The sequence below is a fragment of the Amblyomma americanum genome, chromosome 1 (genome assembly GCF_052857255.1).
Source record: "Amblyomma americanum isolate KBUSLIRL-KWMA chromosome 1, ASM5285725v1, whole genome shotgun sequence".
NCBI classification, from domain to species: Eukaryota; Metazoa; Arthropoda; class Arachnida; order Ixodida; family Ixodidae; genus Amblyomma; species Amblyomma americanum.
This window is the reverse complement of record NC_135497.1, coordinates 314,571,608-314,591,565: the sequence shown is the minus strand read 5'-3', so window position 1 is coordinate 314,591,565 and position 19,958 is coordinate 314,571,608. Positions and strand designations below refer to the sequence as shown.

Here is a 19,958-nt window from a genome sequence, read left to right as displayed (position 1 = left end):
ACCGTGGCATCTATCGATTGGCCACCAATGATAGCTTCGAGCAACTAGTGACGCAAGACTATCGTAAATTGAATATTGATAATATCGATAGTTTTCAATACTGGAATGAATTTAACGGCCACATTTACGCCTCCCTTGTCAGCAAATTTTTGTCCGTCCACAGCACCGGAAAGCTCGCGAAAATAAAATACATGCTTCAGTAGTATTCGAACACACGCCCTTCGGTGATAGGCTGACACAGAAGCCACTCGGCTACTGCCGCAGAGCTGCAGTTGATATTTCTGTACGGTATTTCTGCCTACCTCATAAGGAACTGGCGACGGACGCTTTACAAACGGTCACTCGCCTTAAGTGAAAAAGGCAAAGAAGTCGACGAAAAAAAAGAGATAAAGAAAAACAAAGAGGGCAGGAGGTCACTAGATCAAGAAGAAAATTACGCGAGAGAAGGCGAGGCAGCTGATGTAAAGCAGCGGTAGGGGTTTAACGTAGTTGAACCGACTACACATGCGAGAGCTATGACACTTAAGCTCCGCCGTAAGGGCTTTACAGGCTTAATGACCATACATGCAGAATTGGTCATTCTGTACTTGACATTCATAGATCTCGCCGAGTCCCCGCACCACTACTTCGCTGGCAGGTGGCCGTTTCTATCATAGCCACCGGTAGGGATCGTGCGACCCGTGTTGGTCTTCTTGAGCAACCCTTCGTGATTAATCGTTAATTTAGCTGCCACCTACCAGGGCAGGTTGTGATGAATGCACTAGGTTACATAACCTAGGCGACGCGCGCCCACCTCCCATTGGCTACAGCTGGCGCGACCCTCCTCCAAACTTACCCGGGTTAATTTGGAGCACAATACTCAAGATTGTTGGTACATCCGGAATCGTGCTTTCGCGCCAAAAGCCCGTGCTCCGGCGGGCCAACCGCTCAGTGAGCAAAGTGGTATTCGCACTTGTTTTGATTTCGCTCTTTTGGAGGTGATGTACCAGGAATCTAACATTGCGTCTTTAAATTTAATTTAAAAAATGCCTATTTATCGTCTTCGAACGCGCAAAGTGCCTTTCATTGGTATGCGCTCTCTTTGGCGTTCGATCCCGCATCTGTGGCCTTCATCGCACCTGCGCTTGCCTGAACTCGCACGTGCTCGTGGTGTGCGTTGGTTCTCTTCGTGTCGTTTTTGCGTGTTTAGTGGTCTCGCCGTGTGCATTAAACGTATGTGCTTGTGCCAATGCTGGCGTCCTCGTTCCTTAGTTCCCCCTGACCGGCTTCTCCTGGAACACGTAACATGGCTGAAAAAGAAGGTTTTTAACATTAACACATCTTCCCCTCGAGATGCTGGGAACAGGAAGTGACTTAAGCAGACCTTACGTCAGCGCTCCATCATCTTGGCCGCAATATTCGCTATGTAAACCTGACAAAACACGACACAGCACACATGTATTCCTGCAGTAGGTTAATCCAGGGGTTTCACGGATTAGGCCTCAATGTTTTCTTTACACCAGGAACATTGTAAAAATGCAGTCAATAGTATTACAATAGTTCGCTAACGTTTTCTAACGATGGTTCTCTCGATACTTTTGCAAATTTTGGCTTACGATAGCACGAAAAAATTTGCAATAACTAATTATTAGTTACACACATTTCATGAAGTTTCCCTGCAGCTTTTTTCGTGAATCAAATAAATTATTAGACGAAGCTGTGAATGTTCCAAATATGGTCATCCTTATAGTCATGCCCAGTACTAACCCATACCAACAAAGTTTGAAACCAAGCTCATAGAAAGCGACTGCGGGGCGGCTTATCACGTGGATATGGCATCATAGATAACGCTGAGGTCAAAGAAAACGACCTCAAAACCATCGCGAAAATTTTCCTATGGCCAATTTTTTCTCTTTCCCTACAAGCCCGGGTCGAAGCAGAGTGCGACAGCTCGCCGCCAGTCGCGCCATACAAAAGTTAATAGATGCGGCATCCGGAACATCAATTCGTCCAATTTCTGGAATCTTGGAGTGGTGCAACACACAAAGAACTTAACGCAGGTTAAAATGCAAGGTAGAAAAGCGCAAGTCATATTAACAATGCTGCGCTTACGGGTTCTGAAGTGTTTGCAATCCTTGAGCTGTTGTAATCGACATCTTCTGCTTCGTCACGCTGAGCGTTCCGTAGAAGCTTACCTGACACTACCGGCAGCTTCTACTGTTTGGTAAGCAGCAGGTAAACTATACTAAGAGCAATCACGACCAGTGGTGCGTCTCTCGCCACTGGTACCCTTAAATTATGGACGGCGCCGGTGGTTGTTGCCAGCACGACTAGGAGCTTCGCGGTACTACCGCGGTACCAATACCTTATCCAGTGACTCTACGGAGGGTACATATGCAGCGCTTGGTGACGCGTGGACGGAGAGCCCATCGTCTGTACCACCCATTCCGCGTGCTCGGGACACGCGGGAAAGCGTCGCCGAGTTTATGCTTCAGTGTTTACGAGCGGCAAGTTACATGATCTTATACTTTTGATAGTACTGTCGATTTTATTTAGAGCGATAGCTCGACTAGATGCCCAGTCGGTCCGATCCTTGACTTGACTGACGTTGATAAGCCGCTTAGCAACAGCTTCAAGTTAAACGTCAGATGGCCAACTATAACTGATCGTGCACAACAAGATTGCAACCTCCAAATTTTGCCTTGGTCATATCCAAAACGTTTTACCATCAATAGTTCGACAGTGACTCAACTATCGATACTATCGATAGTACTATTGATAGTCTTGCATCACTGCAACCAACGCCTTTCGGGGGTATACGCACCATGAAAATTGCGACTCGATGAGAGCCAGGCTCTCCAGCTTGATGCGGAAGCCAACGTCGCAGCTGGCCACTATGTTCTGTACCTTGAAGTCGGTAAACCTTGCCTGCGAGAGAGTTGTGGGAGGACGCTTGTGGCATTTGGGCAACACATGAATAATAAACAGACTAGCCGTATACACAGCCGTTGTTACAAGCACAGGGGCCGCGCGCGTTGCCCGCATTTGCGCCCAATGGCTGCAATACCCTCGGCGGCGGCGCCATGCACCACGCGTAAATCAGAACGGCGCGTTCCCCTAGAGACCGGCTGTGAGGTGAGCTGGAAAGTTCGCTCCCGAAAATCATCATGCCAAAGGCACAGGTTCTGCATACTTATGTTATCTGCTGCGGAAGTAGAAAAATTGAGCACTAAAGAAGCCGAAAGGAAGCATAATGATGACACAAAATATACAGCTTGCCCCTGCTACTTTCGGTGCCCATGTGCATTTCATAAAGCGTAAGGCGAAAGTGCTGCCTGTCTTCTTAACGGGTATTATTGCTCCTTGCCTACTTTCGTTATTTCTTTTTAGTAGCTCAAATAACATTGGAACAGAAATAAACAGCTTTTCATGCGACGATGTAATGTGCCTCAGAAGCGTAAACTTAACAATATAAAAAAACGAAGATGCGTTAGCTGAATATATATCACAGGTGAAAAATGTTGGCACGGCTGTATATGCGCCGTATTGAATTCGACGTGGGCTGATTCGTTGGTAGATGAGACAATAACATTAACTGCCTTTTCATCTCCGGCACGAAAGAAAAACAGTAACCTTGTTCCAGGACAAAGTGACCACGTGACCAGCCAAGAAATTTTTTCGCCTTTCATTTCGTCTTACAGGGATCTGGCTAGCAGATCGAAAGCTTTTATGAACGCAGCACTAACTGCCACTTTATAGAACACAATGGAAGCATGTGCAGCTTCACAGAGCGAGCCACTGTATGCGAACAAATGCAGATTCTTTTTCAAACCCACCAGTTTATTTAGTAGGACATCGTTCAAAGAGCATAGCTTACGTTGTATCCCAACTTCTGCGTGATTCGTGCAAACTTTCTTGCTGCGATCCTGGCCTGTAGTTCGCTGTAAAAATGAAAACAAATTTAGCACATTGTGCGAACGCTCATATGTCCGGGTAAAAACAACTTCTCGCTGTCACGTGGCTCAAAAACTATGGGAGATATATAACTAGTCAAGCTCTAACTCCTGCAGAGTCCTTCCATCGAAGGCAGCGACAACTGCAGCGCGCGCCACCTAGAGCGACCTTGCGCGCCCGGAACAGACGACGCCCACGGCGACTGCGGCAACATATGCTCGGCCATACAAGTTGCAGACGCGTATTCATAGCAAATGATGTCAAAAGAAGAAAAAAACTAAGGAACAATTTTTGAAATTTTTTATGAAGACAAACCAAGATCACGGGGTCAGGACGAGCGTGCCTCTCCAGATTGTTCACGGCAAAAACTAATTATTTATTCCTTACTGATTAAACTAGCTAATTAGAGAACAGTCCGCATCTGCTGGTGTTTGAAATTGAAATCGGCTTTGGCGGTCGTCAACGTACACCAGGGCGCGGTAGTCGAACACGCGAGAAATGTCATTTCGTAGTGCGAGCCTCGACACTGAGTGCGATTAATTACGCTTCCAATGTGGGGAAAGATGCGTTTTTATAAGCTTTACCAGGAGTTGAATATATGGCTTAACTTCGCTCTTTCTTTTTGGACGTTATTCTGACAATATCGATCGTATTGGTCTTAAGTTAAGCAGCACCTGAAGTTCACGGATAAATATCGCATGTGATGTGGTCATTCTGTAGGCACTGAAAGTCTATGGAAACAATACTGGTAACTATAGCACATTTCCCGCCAGGTACTTATTTGCTGTGTGGCTCGCTTATTACGTTGGCAGCGACAAAGAACGCTCCTGGTGCCCGTAGTTTAGTATTGCAAACAGTTTGAACGACCTGTAACAAGCAGTTGAAAAGCAGGCAGTTCATTGCGGTTCCGAACAGCAATAATTATCATATGCGAACCGATCTGAAAGTGCTACCAGTTTGGTGTGAGTCACACATACGGGCGAATTCTGCTAATAAAAATGACTCGCAGCTGGGACCAGACTTGCTGCGCGCAATTAGCACAGATTATCGGTGATGTTTCTTACCAAGCATGCCAGACCCCCGGACAGCCGCGCCATCTGTCTGTAAGTTACCTCGAGCTCAGATTATCGGCCCCACATAATTTTTTTAATGCTCACTTTTCATAATTGGCTTAATTTCGTGCTACCCTCCTTTCTCTTTCTTTTTATCCCCTCACCCCTTTCCCCCCTTGCAGGGTAGCAAACCGATTATTCTTCCGGTTAACCTCCCTGCCTTTCCTCTTCTTCTTCCTCCTCCTCCTCCTCCTAGTAGCAACATTGAGCCTCATGATGACATCAGATAGTCATGTTTTAGATTTTACCACGAAGACCTCCTGAAACAAGCCACCTGAAAGCATTGTTTTCTAACCGCTGCCAATTTACTGATTTTGTGCCACCTATAAGATGCAATATATAATGATGTTCGCAGCATTAAGGCCGTGATTTGCCATATGTCTACATTACGTGTCCAAGGTTTCCTCTAGCCATCTCTTCAGAGACAGCCTGAGAAAAGATACTCCCTTCCGGGATGGCGCTGTGCAACGAAGGCAAACAGAGGAGAGGCAATGAGACTTCAGACAACCCAATTAAGTGTGTCTCGATGCTCATCCTGAGCAAGCAACTTTGAGCCAAAGCCGCTGACCCACACACAAAAAAAGTTCGCAAGTGCAGACATATCCAGCAATCTCAGACAAAAATTTTGAATATTGGAAAATTGTAAGGTACTGTGACGGAAATATTGAAGGCAATGGTCCTTTCTTCCGATGTGCAGCAATTTTTGTTTTAACTTTTCCCATCGCTCGCAAGACTTCAGTAGAAAACCAGTGGGCAACGCTTCTGACGAGAGCAGAAACGTTAATAGCAAATAATTCGGCAGAGACACTTCAGGCTGCTTACTCGTGGGAAGGCGACAGCCCTCCCGCTCACCACGCGTGAACGCAGCACACGACCGCGCACAACCGGCCACCATGTCTACCTGCGGTGAACTGACGCACCAGAGGGGGAATCATCGCGCTGCCGCGCAGCTAGCAACGTTCTACCTCTACATGGCTGTTCGAAGTCGCCGCTGCGGCGCCGCTGCACCCTTTCTGCTCCGCGCGCTGCGGCAAGTGGCTGCTGGTTTGGTTTATGGGGGTTTAACGTCCCAAAGCGACTCAGGCTATGAGGGACGCCGCAGTGAAGGGCCCCGAAAATTCCGACCGCGTGGGATTCTTTAACGTGCACTGACATCGCACAGTAAATGGGCCTCTAGAATTCACGAATATCAATATTCGAATACGAATGCGAATCGAACATCAAACATATTCGATTCGTATTCGAAATTTCGAATATTCGCACACCCCTAATTCATTGTTATAGTGACATCTTACAATACATGAAAAGAATGCGTTTATAAACTTTTTCCCATTCAAAAATACTTTTGTCCAGGATTGTTGAGCATGGCTGCGTCATTGGAGGCCTTGCTCACTTGTAAGAACATCTATCGCAATGATGCCAGCTTCTGTTCTGGTCTTCTGATTCTCAGGCATTTCACAGCTCTTCTAGGCATGTTTGGTGACTGTATGTGCCTTTCAACATTAAGAATCTGTTTTGCCCTGAAGCTCGTGAGTCTTGGGCAGTAAAGTTTATTTTTGTAGCTTAAACCATTGTTAAAGTGAAACAGTTCTTGTGCACTGCCTTTGGTTACTATGTTTGGAAACATTTTGTCCACCTGATATACAGGGTCTCCAGGCCAACTTTAGCCAAGGCTTAAAAAACAAGATATTTGAGGCAGGCCAGGGAAACCACTTATATACAGCTACTAACCGGCTTGCGCATCCAGGCAATTTTTCTCTTGCTCTTCATTAAGTAGTAATTAGGATAATTTCCTACGTGCGTAAATATTGAGATTAGACAGCAGATGCAAACAGCAAAGTTGGATAGCACCTTCGGAAATCCCCATTCGATTTATTTGCGATAACGAAAGCCTCACGTGTATCTTTTTCCCGAGCTCCAAAGAAAACCCGGGAAATAGAAATAAATCACTCGACTAGCGCGTTCGCGCGCCACGACTGTGCTGCTCTCAATCCTGGCTTGAGTGAACGAAATCAGCTGCTGGCATGACGCGATGACCCCCTTGCTCCGGCTTCGCAACCACCGTCGACGTATCGGCCTGCCTGAGCTATGGGGTCGTCGCGCAATGCCAGCAGCTGATTTCGTTCACTCAAGCCAGGATTTAGAGGAGCACAATCGTGGCTCGCGAATGCGCTAGTCGCGTGATTTTGTTTTTGTGCTTTTCGCAGGCTTTCTTTGGAGCTCGGGAAAACACGTGTCTTTCGTTGTCGCAAATAAATCGAATATGGATTTCTGAAAATGCTCTCCAACTTTGATATTCACATCTGCTGTCTAAAGTCAATATATACGCATTTAGAAAAATTATCTTAATTACTACTTAATAGCAAGAGAAAAATTGCCTAGATGCACGAGCCGGCTGGTAGCTGTATATAAGTGGTTTCCCTGGCCTACCTCAAATATCTTATTTTTTTTAACCCCTGGCTGAAGTTAGCCTGGACACCCTGTATATGTCATTTTTTTCTTTCATGATATTCGTATGTATGTTGAAATTTTGCAGTAGCAGTCACTCAATTTTTGTTACATTTTTTCTTGTGCTAAAATTCAACATTAACTCTTCAAATACTGTCATTGAGAAGAAGGCATTTTTTAGCTTTTATTAACCAATTATTGTATAATTATGTGCTGTTTTCTGTACTTACCTCTCCGTTCTGTAATGCATTCGGGCTCGAAAAGTATGTGAAATAAATAAATAAGCTTGCTTATGTAATTATACTGTTTAGCATCTTTCAAGAAATGAATTTCGAGAAAAAAAATCCCCTTTTGTAACACATCCAAGAAATACATTCTCTGGGGCAGCAAATGTTTTGTATAGCTCGAAGTCCTGATAAGTCAAAGCTCTGAGACTTCTAGGTGCTTTATGCTATAAAACAAACAACGTTTTGCGTATCTCAAACATTTAAAGTATTTTTTTTGTGTTATAGACATAATGTTGAGTATTCATCATGAAATTTCTGCATTAGACGAAAAAATTCTACATTTCTGCTAAATATTTCTATATTAGGTGCATATTATAAAAGAGCGCATTCATATGTTACATTTTTATGTGCTGTTCGTTAGTGCAACTGCCGCATATTTTCCACCATAAACAATATTAACCCATAAAAAATGCCCATTTTTTCCTCAGTAAAATACTAGGAAGGGTGGTGCCAGCGCAGACATAGCGAGGGCTGGCGCCCATAGTGTACTTGGTCGTACACTGAAAAAAAAAATTTTTTTTCTGTAACTGCTAAAAATTTCTACGACTTCTTTGCAAGACTGGGAGAAACGGGCTGAGGACACGACAGGGCTTTTCGGGCTAATTTCTGGGAATGCGCACAATTAGCAGCAGATTCCTATGAGCGGTTCGATGTGCTTTTGTGGTGTCCTAAACATTCTCGAATACATAGGTAGTTTCTCAAAATAAATAAGCTGCATGCTGGTTATGCAAGCGGAACCGCTCTGAAACACTTTGGCACATGAGTGAAATACCATCGGCAGCCGTACGTGATATCTTTCTCTTTCCTCAAATGTATGCACGGTAGTTGTCTCGCATCGTAGTGCGCGTTTTTAAGGCTGAAAGTTCGTCAGTGACCTTTTTATTATTGTTCTCTGCTTGTGCATCCCGCGTGGGATGCGCAATAACTTTTTCCCGTCATTCGTTGGGAGGCGGCATGCCGACAGCGCGCAGCGAAAAGGCATTCCAGCCTTTCCACAATGGAATGCCTGAAATACATGACATAAACGGTTTAACTGCATTCTCCCGGTTGCGAACGTAGGAAATTATTGGAAGAAGGAATGCACAACTTGATTATGAAATGCTCGTGACAGTCGCCGTTCTGTGTTCGCAACCGGGTAGCTGTATCACCACTCCTTCCGTTGGCAAACTGCAAAATATAATTGTTCGTTCTTCGTGAAAAATAGTCTCTCTTTTCCTTTCATACCCTCTTCGTGTAGGTCGTTGTCATTCATGTTTTCTGGTGATTTTTTTCCCCATTCATTAACCTTTTTTTCACACTTTCTTTGAGAATGTTTTCTGGTGCACACGCGCGCTTGATCGCTTCAAGAAATTTCGGTTGCTACCACCGCAGGGCCTTTGTGTCCTCTGCCGCATTCCTGTGCCCTTCGCGGTAATTCGTTCCCATTATAATCTATTCGTTTCCCTGAGCACAAATTCCGCTCTAAAGCTTTACGAGCGAAGCGATAGTGGAGATGTGCATAAGTAAAATATATTCATATTTGCACTCCTTATCAAGGCAAACTCCATGAGACTGAGGACAACTCCAACCAATCTGCGCTCTAATTAAAAATTGACTCTACGGCTCTTTCTGGGTCAAGTTAATGATTGTCCTACAGCAAAAGACGTATTTGTTGCTGAGAAAATTCCAATCAAAAATTTACCCGCCACTCTTATCAAACTCGTGGTCTGCACTTATTTCGAAGTGCATGGCGATGTAGCCTAGCCTTTGGGATCTGCACAAAACCACTCGGCGACATACCACACTTTTCTTGAGAAATTGGGCGATGATGGCGACACCTGTAGTTCATTTTCTCTCTATTTCTATCTTATGAAAGCTTCGTTTCAAGTTAAAGTAGTGTCCATGTCGTAGAATCGATGCAGATCAACTTCGGTTAGTGTCATTGTCCGTAATACGAGAGTACGACCTTCCATCTTTTTCTCACAATACACGTTTCATCGAAGAGTGTCAGAAGCCACTTGCCCGGAGAGCGCGGCAGTCACAGGAAGATTACCTCTGACTTCCTTACCTGAACCGACGAAGGAGGATAAAAAGTATTCCGCCCAGCAAAACAAAAAACAAAAAAAGGAGAGAACGGCGGTGGAATAGAGCGCACCTGCGAGCCCCCGTGCAGACGATCTTCCCGGATCGGAACAGCAGCGCCGTGGTTCGGGGTTCTCGGATACGCATGATGACGGCTGCGATACAGTGCTCTGGGTTGTACTCGGCGTTGTGTGCGCGCAGAGCGATGTCGCGAAGGTCAAGCTGGCAGCACAGGTTCACCGTGGCCACGACATTCCTGCGGTGGGCAAAAAGAAGCAGCTGTAGCTCGCCGACGGCCTGTAACGAACGTTGCACCGCACATAAATTTTTGCACTACGCGTAGACTTCGTTTTGGTCCTCCCTGCTATTAATGACTGTTTAGCTTCTTTTAGTCCTACGGCTACCCAGCCCCTGAGTCCACAAATTTTCACGAACCTAGCCGTTCAGTGTTGCAAGGTACACGGCGGAAGCATTCATGAGCTGGCTTGGCGAGCACCCTTTGGTATGGACGTGTTCGGCCGCATTTCGGGAGAGACACGCCGCTTGTTTTTGAACGGGACAACCAAGGGTACTGTTGCAGCGAAATTTTTCATAGGCGGCGGCACGTGGCCTTATCTATTTGCTTGCTAAGCGCTCGTTTGGGGCACATGCCGAGTTCGAACAAATAAGTTTGTTTTTCACACTGTCAGCGCCCTTTTTGAGTGCCGCCGCCACTAAGTGACAACAGATTGCGTTACTACACCTTAGAGGTGATGGCTTCATCGAACCCGGTTCCATTTCCTTTCGTAGGTCAACGAATACCCCTGGATGTTGTGGTGCCGCATATCAACTTAATCTCTTCAAGGATTCAAGCGAGAGCGTTGGTTTTTTAAAGCGAAAGCATTTCTGGCCTATTCAAGCAAAGGTCATCGGCGCCGCAATTTGACCTTGCAGTGGAGGAACGGTGGAGGTGTGGCATCCACGTGACATACCACGTGTCACTCGCCGCTGCCGTGCCGACCGCCGCCTTGGCAGTTTGGCCACGTGACAAACCACGTGACTCGCCGTTTGCTGGAAAAAGGAGCCGGCGCCGCTCTCGTAGCATTCGCATTGCAGTTCTCGCTATGGACGGAGTGAGTCGGCCGGAGCCGTCTATGTCGTCGGGACGACTTCGCTAAACCACGCCTAGCTGAGCTAAACCGCAGCAATTTTCTTCAGCGGTCTTGCTACAAGAGTTCACAAGGACACCTATACGATGGTTTGGCGGGCCCTTTGGCTTGTGGATTTCAACGTCTCGAAGGTGCACGTTAGGGGCCTGCGATCAATGTCGACCATCGGCGCTATTTTAGCGTGCATCAACATCGCGCAGTACGCGGTCGAGCACTGCATGTTTCGCAGAGCATATTTCGCAGGAAGGTTTGTCTTGTTTTTTCAGCAAAAAGGTGCGTTTATAGTGTGTGTCCAATGCGTAGACGACGTAAAAACTTTTGTAAAGCGTTCTTTATGTCTGCATGATTTACATTCTCCTAAAATGGGCTTCACAGAATGTAGTTCTTTACCTGCTCTTCCCATGTAACCTGTCACTTATTTCTCAGTTTACTCTGAATTAACTTTGAACAATCCCTGTGCGAGATCTTGTTTTATTTGGCCAAATCGTGTTTGTACAGAGCATGCAACTGCTTTCTGGTTACCCACAATTCCGACATGGCTATGGACGCGGCATAATTTATGTTTTTGTGTTGTTACTAACTATATTTCTTTATGGCGGTTTAACGTGTCAAAGCGACTCAGGCTATGAGGAACGCTATAGTAAAGGGCTCCGAAAATTTCGCCTTCATTGAAACTCAACCGCCGAGCTCGCGTCTTTCGGGTCAGCAGCCGAGCGCCATAACCACTGAACCACAGCGGTTGATAACTATATTATGTATAATGTTTATTATTAAGGGTTCGGCCCCATTTATAGAGTGCAGTGCTCTCAGCATACCCAGGGAATCAGTTTAGATTATGCTATTTTTGATCCTCTCTTTCTATTCGCTGTACAACCACAAAGATGGCATAACACTCGGTAGTAAAAACAGATTCACACAGTGCCAGTCGCATCATTTTTTCACTTTTGCCTTGACCTACTGCACTTCCGAAATGCATTCTTGTTTTTGAGCCATCCGTATAATATTGTTTTTTGTCATACTTTTCTTGCAGTGACAAGAATTCTTGTAGCATGTACTCCTTTGGCTTTTGCTTTTTAGTGTAAATGTGATGTCACGTACTGCAAGGAGGCTGTACCATGGCAGCAAATGGTCACGTCTTGGTGCAATGTTAGGCTGAGCATTAGTACAGCTAATTCTTCGCATTTGTCTTGTGGTTTGTTGTTGAATAGTTTTTTGGAGGGACACTTGGTGACAACGCGATGGCTGAGATGTTTCGGGAGAGAAGGGACATTTAGGACATCTGTGCATGTAAGAGCGACTCTTCGATCCTCTGGAGTGGGCTCATGAGTGGGCACGGGAACAGTGACATCGGCATGCCTCCAATGCTTCGTTTATTCAATGTGCAGGTTTGTGCGCACAATTCTTTGCACGCTAGGAAATGCAACGATCGCTGTTTACTTCTGTTCCCGTGCCCACGGGTGTGCTTTGATGTGGCTTGTGAATGTTTTTCAATGATTTTCCTGCTTTTGCGCTCTGGCGACATTGAATCTAACCCGGGTCCTACGACTCGCTCCCTTGACATAGACAACCTGCCAGACAATCCGTCTGAACAAATGAAAGTTCTGTATAAGCTGCTCAAGGATGTGCATTCCCGTACGTTGCAAAGCTCAAAAGATCAGGTCGAATTAGCAGCCGATATAAACAACATTAGGAGTAGTCAGAAGAACATTGAATCAAAATTAGCTGGCATGTGCAAGAGGCTTGATGAAGTCGACGAAAAGGCAAAGAAATTCAACGACATGTGTCAAGAGCTGTCATCTTTAAATAAATCTGTAGAAGACAAACGTATTCGAAATGATTTGCTGCAGTCTCGCCTTGATGAAGCAGAAGAGAGATCGCGACGTGAAAATTTAATATTTAGGGGTATACCCGATGCGGGAAGAGACTTGGGAAGATACTGAATCTAAACTCCTGGAAGTCTTGACTAAGGTTGTCGAAGTATGCTCCTCGAGTTCAATTCAACGTGCACATCGCCTCGGCATTCTTTCAGAAAAGAAATGTCGACCAATCATAGCTACATTTCCGGCCGCTAAAACGAAAGACAAGATATTAACCCTTTGTAACGAATTTAAAACAGATAACATCACTATCAGTGAAGATTTCTCACCTGCTACGCGCCTGGCTCGAAAAAAAACTTCTTGAATTCGGATCTAATCACGCTGGCCCCCGCTCTTTTAATATAAGATATAACAAGCTGCACATCAATAAAAAATGCTTCATGTATAACCCTACCAAGGACACGTTTGAAGAAATCGTGGCACGTGGCGAATCCTCTGCATTGGAATCGTCTGCATTGGATTCCATAGCTGCATCTTCCGCTGCACCGTAGTGTATCGCGAGGAGTAGTGGACAGTTGTCATCGTCGATATCAGTTCTTTATACTAACCTCAGGAGCCTACTTAACAAGCATACTTCTTTATCTTCTGCCATAGACACATGCTCAGCTGACATTATAGCGCTAACGGAAACCTGGCTCCCAACGCATGTGTCAGATTCCGAAATCTTCCATAACGCTCATTGCTATTCGGTATATCGTTGCGATAGAACAGCTAAGCGTGGCGGCGGTGCTTTACTTGCCATTTCCAAAGACATCTTCATTTATTCAAGTCTTCAGCGAACTAGAACTAATTTTTGCGTCAATAGCCAGAGGTCATCTCAAATTGGTTATTGGCGTGTGTTACCGTTCTCCTTCTTATTCGTCTACATTCACTAACGAACTTCACGGCGCTATAAATCTTGTTCTCGCACAATTTCCTTCGTCACCGCTTTTTCTACCTACGGACTTTAATTTCCAAACTATTTTATGAACTGCTCAGCCGCCTTCTTCATCTCCCCCTTCGCATCAAGCTAAAGAATTCTTAGAACTATGCGCCACATTTTCGCTAACTCAGTTACAAAAGCCACTAGGACGGTAAATAACGCTTCGAACACTCTCGATCTAATTCTAACAACTAATCCAGAGTTAGCTACTGACATAACATATATTCCACGCATAAACTATCACGTTCTGCTCAATTTTTGCATCAGTATACCACGTCCAAAAGTGAATAAAATAAAAAAAAATCATTCTAGATTACAAACGCGCAAACTTTACCGCTATTAACAATGAACTGGGCACATATGTTGGTTACTTTATTGCAAACTCTACGCCGCCGCGGTGGCAGAGTGGTTATGGCGCTCGGCTGCTGGCCCAAAAGACGCGGGTTCGATCCCGGCCACGGCGGTTCAATTTCGATGAAGGCGAAATTCTAGAGGCCCGTGTACTGTGCGATGTCAGTGCACGTTAAAGAACCCCATGTGGTCGAAATTTCCGGAGACCTTCACTACGGCGTCTCTCATAGCCTGAGCCGCTTTGGGACGTTAAACCTATATAAACCAAACCATATAAATCAAACTTTATTGCAAACTCCGACTACTGCTCTGTCGAGGATAACTGGATATCATTCAAAACAAAGGTTCACGCACCAACTGATAAATATATCCCGAAGCGCATCGTCACCTCTAATCCACAAGCACCATGGCACAACTCTCACCCCAGACGATTATCTAACAAAAAGAAACGTCTATACCGCCGCGCGAAGCTTTCACCATGTAATGCGCGATGGGTGAAGTACAAGTCTGCTTCCAACGCTTACGTCAACGCGATTAAACTTACAAAGAATAACTTTTTGTCTGCCACATTACCAAATATTTTGAAAACGAATGTTAAAGATTTTGGCGAGTTATACACCCTGATAACGACCCATTAATTAGACTACAAGACTCCTCCGGTAAACTTATCTCCAATGATCTTTGTGCTTCCGTGCTGGATGACACATTCGTTGAAACCTTTTCCTCCATTTCAAGCGTTAACCATCCAATCATACCGCACCACAGGTTCTCGACAATGCCACCCATGACTGTCGATCCATCTGGTGTAGCCAAATTAATTAAATCTTTAAAAAATGATTCTTTACCTAGTTCCGATGCGATTAGCGCTAAATTCCTAAAAAATACTTGTGCTTATAGTTCAGTTATACTAACCAAACTTTTTCAACAGTCACTCGACACAGCAAGCCTTCCTAACGACTAGAAAATTGTGAAGGTGGTTCCACTTCACAAGTCCGGTTGTAAGCACTGCCCTCAAATCTTTTGTCCCATTTCGCTCACCAGCACATGCTGCAAAGTAGTAGAAGATATCATTTTCAAAATTGTCGTTACCTTCCTCGATGAGAATTCATTTTTCACGCGTGCGCAAGATGGTTTCCGTCAAATATACTCCGGTGAAACTCAATTACTTGCCTTTACTGATAAACTATACCGCATATTTGACAACTCACCTTGCGCTGACTGCATTTTTTTGGACTTTTCCAAAGCGTTTGATGAAGTATGGCATAAATTGCTACTACATAAACTGAGCCATCTTAATCTCGATCCTAGCGTCCTGCAATGGATTAAATCTTTCCTTCAAAACCATTGGCAATTTCTGCATGATGATAACACTAATTCACCAATTGCTAACGTGCTATCTGGTGTTCCACAGGGATCGGTCTTTGGACCACTCCTATTCTTAATCTATATTAATGACCTTCCTTCTGCCATATCTTCTAACTTTCAGCTTTTTGCTGACGATTGTGTAATATTTCGGGAAATAAATAACGTCAACGATACTGACACTCTCCAGTCATACCTTAATTTGGTGTCAAACTGGTGCACTACATGGAATATGAAACTAAACACAAATAAATATATAGCTTTGCGTGTTTCCCGGACATCTAACGCTCTTACTTCATATTATCTTGATGGCAGTCCTCTTGATTGGGTAAAAACATATAAGTACTTAGGAACTCATATCACTCAAAACTTAACATGGTCTATTCATATTGACTACGTGATTAATAAAGCAAACCGCATGTTAGGATACTTACGTCGCAATTTCTCTGCCGCTACCTCATGCCTTAAACTTCTACTCTATAAAACACTCATACGTCCTAAACTAGAATATGCACCATCAATATGAGACCCTACGCATGAAAACCTCACATATTCCTTAGAATTAGTTCAAAATAATTCCGTTCGCTTCATTCTTTCAAATTACAACCGTACGGCAAGCATCACAGCCAAGAAATGTAACGTCTCACTCCCACCGTTATAATCTCGCCGCAAAATTGGTCGCCTAACGCTAATTCACAAGCTATATCATCACGTTGTGCTTCACAACTATTTCATGTCACCCCCCGAATACATTTCACGTCGCATTGATCACCGCCACAAGGTTGGCATCCCAACATGCCGCACCAAATCTTCTTTCTATTCATATCTTCCCCGCACATTTGTGGAATGAAACCGCCTTCACCCCGATATTGCAGCCATTGCTGATAATAAAATCTTTCATGACGCTGTAGCTAATATTGTTTATTCTGAAGAAAGTTGATTGTGTGTTATATCTCCTTCTACTATATTGTATACATTGTTTCTATACTATTTACGTTTTCTGGATGTTGTTATTTGTTTTATTCTGGATCAAGCACGAAGGTGAGTCTAAAGTTTATAACACTTTCGAAAGATTTCCCGAAACAGCTGATGAGGGCTATCGGCCTGTAACTGCTAGGACTTGCTGGTGGTTTTCCGGACTTAAGAAAAGCTACTATAACCGTTTTTTTCCACGCCTCAGGTACTTTCCCAGTTACCCATATTTTGTTAAAGAATTTCAACAGTGCCTCCACGGCAGCCTCTGTGAGTTGGGCAAGGAGAGCGTAATGCACTTGTCTGGGCCTGGTGCAGTCTTTTTGCAAGATGATAGTATTCTACTCAATTCCTGCACTTTGATAACCTCGCTGTAGTCCTCATTCACGCCTGCTCCAGAGGGAAGTTTTTGTTTTTCTGCTTTTGCTTTGTGCTTTTGCAATGTGTTTGTTTAGTTAGACGAACTCGAGATATCAGCAATATATGTTCGTCCAATACAATGGCCTGTTCTTCTAATGATGTTTGTGTAGCGGGTGTTGTCGACAGCGGAAATGTGAAATTGGCATGGTCTCCTGTAAATTTCCGAACGTGTTAATAATTGATACTTAGTTTTCGGGGAAAAGAAATGGCGCAGTATCTTTCTCATATATCGTTCGTCACCTGAACCGCGCCGTAAGCGAAGGGATAAAGGAGGGACCGAAAGAAGGAAGAAAGAACGTGTTCCCGCTTCTTTAAGGGCATTGAACTGCTGATAAAGGACACATGTTTCTGGCAGGGACTTTTCTCTGCATTTCTTCAAACACACCACGCTCTGGCCTTGTCCCTCTTAAAGGTAAGCGAGTTCTCTGCAGTGGGATACCGACGGAGAGCGCCCCAGGCTTGGTTTTGCGGTTTTTTTTGCCAATGTGCATTCTTATGTCATCATACTTTGTATTTCTGCTGTGCGAATCCTGTAGTTTGTGGGATGGCTATAGCCATCCCACAAACTACACGATTCGCATAATGTTGCGGCCGATGTTATGCATGTAGCAACCCTTTGATTATTCCGTCTATGGTGAGGTCTTCACAATATTCCTTTCCCAGCGAGGCATTTGTAAAAACTGAACAATCGGTGAGGTGGATTTTCCAGCGCGGTAGTCTTCTCGGAATGATTGCAGTAGACGATGAGAGCCTGATGACAGTAGGTAGATGATCACTTCCTACGGGTCATTTAAAACATCCCATTTAAATCGTTAAAAAGAGATGGTGATGCGAAAGCTACATCGAGGAAGCTCATTTTTACTGAGCTTGGGAAATAATACGTGGCTTTTCCCGTATTTAAAAGATACATTATTTGCGACGATGAAACCCTCGATTATCTGGCCCATAGAAACAGTTTGCTTCCCCAAAACGTTTGCTTCCACAAAACCAAAAAATCGCCAACTACCAGATATGGTTCCGGCAGTTCATCGATAAGGACTTCTATGCCTTGGATTGTTAATTTGATATCTGGGAGAAGAAATACAGAACATATTGTTATTGCTTTGTAGCTGACGACACCTACAGCAACCACCTGAAGTTTTCAGTTAAGGTTGATTTCTTGCTCAGGGACGCAGCTTTGAATGACAATTGCTCCGCCTCCCGGGAGTCAATTGCCTGCTCGCAATTGTGCCGAAAAGTATTATAGTGTTTTAAGATATTCACATGTGGCGAACCAAGATTGGTCTCCCAATGTCAAAGCAACAGGAAACATTGGCCCTTGAATATGTGTTAAGTGACTGTAATTCGTCAGCAGTTCGATTGAACCATAAAAACTATATTTGTGCTTTTGGGTAGGATTGGAAGGGAAGGGATCGATTTCATTTTTTTCTGGGCCCGCTATCGGGGCTCTGTCTCTGTACGTGGCGGTGGGGAGAGAGAGATGTGGGCTGCACGCATTAGCGCTGACAACGTAGTGGCAGACACGCGACACTCCACCAATATGCATCAGCTTTCATTTATGTGACCACCCTCTCGCCATGAACCATTTATATAACCGCCACCACTCGGGGCAGGCGCACTGCCTATCCAGTGTGCGGAACGCACTCAACGGTATACAGACGCCAAGCCGCGTCTACTTACCCGATATACACCCCAGCTTTCGCTCTCTAACTTGATTCAGCTGTAGTTGAACCGCAGCTCATTTTTTTTCTGCTTCATTTTTAGCAAATATCTCGTGTACTCACTAAATGAGTGCTTGAAGATCATAGTACGGCACTGAACATTTACCGCTTAAGCGCGAAATTAGCCCACGAATGCACCGATGAGCACGACTCCACTCCAGTACTCTTTTTCACATCGCTGGTTAAAACTGCGAGGGCTAGTGTGCATGACATAAAATGCATGCTGCGCATTCGTTATCTTAAACAATCGCATTTTTGGTCGAGCTGCACCTTTGCTCCTGTACACAATGCGACAACTCTGTGGGAAGAGCTGATATGCGACCGCGCGCCTGGGAAACACTTGGTAGCCGGGCTGCTGATATCGTGTAGGACTGGCGATTCTCGCTAATCGTCCAGGCTTCCTCTGATGAGACGAATATTTCATTTTGAATCAGTTTATCCAGAAGCATGTTCGCTGACAGTTCTCATTCATTGAAGCCGCCTTATTTGTTACCCACAAGCGATGCCGACGACTGCTGCTGGCTGCCTATATATATGTATCAATGCGCGACACTCTATAGGTCCCACCGGCGCTTCCCGCTCATTGTATGCGTGTCCTGTAATGTAAGCGAGTCGATTTCAGGTCACCGTTTTCTAAACTACACTCTTTGTTTATTTGTGTTTGATAAAACGCGGGAATTCGCTGTCCACAATGGCCAAAATTCCACACGAACCCTGCGGACGCATTAAGCCTATCGTGGAAGGAGGTCGTCGTCACTTGAATGGCGCGGCAAGGAAATTCATGGGCGAATGAAGATTTGCAGTTTAGCAGTTTTCGAGGGGTGTGTTGCACGTCCATGTACAAATTCGGTGTATCGACAGCCAGGCATTAAAGTTGAAAGTTGGCGCTTGTGTGCGTGTGCTTTCTTTCATTCGTCCACGACTTTCCCTGCCGCGCCATTCCTCCCAGAGCATGCATGTCACTTGAAAAGTGAGAGTGGTTGTTCTCATGTGCGCATTATTTTTTAGTTGCTGATGATTTAAAACAAGTTTTGTTTAAAAGCCACAATCATGAAAATGAGACGGAGATTTTAAGACCTTTTAAATTCTCAAAGCATTTGTTTAACATCGGAGCACTGCTGTTGGAAATACACACTCGCCATACCAGACCAAGAGGTGCCAGTTCGCCAAACTCACTACGGGAAAAGTGCGTTCTGCAGCAAGTGTCACTAAAGCTCATCGTGTGACACTGCGCGAATGTCACTTTAGGCGAATCCCACTTGTTGAAAGTGACACTAAATGCGCCAATGTTACAGAGGTATTAGACTGATAGTAACGGCTGGCAACCCCCCTGAAGAGGAACTT

General features: G+C 44.7%; 1 protein-coding gene across 1 annotated transcript in view; it reads right to left on the bottom strand.

The window, feature by feature from the left end:
• Positions 1–19,958, bottom strand: part of LOC144120354 (uncharacterized) — a 38,579-nt gene that overhangs the window by 5,459 nt on the left and 13,162 nt on the right. Inside the window, exons 2-4 of the mRNA XM_077652720.1 lie at positions 9,915–10,138; positions 3,857–3,920; positions 2,804–2,907 (exon numbers count right to left, since the gene is read on the bottom strand). Coding sequence (XP_077508846.1) covers positions 2,804–2,907; positions 3,857–3,920; positions 9,915–10,138 — 392 coding nt within the window. The remainder of the gene's footprint in view (positions 1–2,803; positions 2,908–3,856; positions 3,921–9,914; positions 10,139–19,958) is intronic.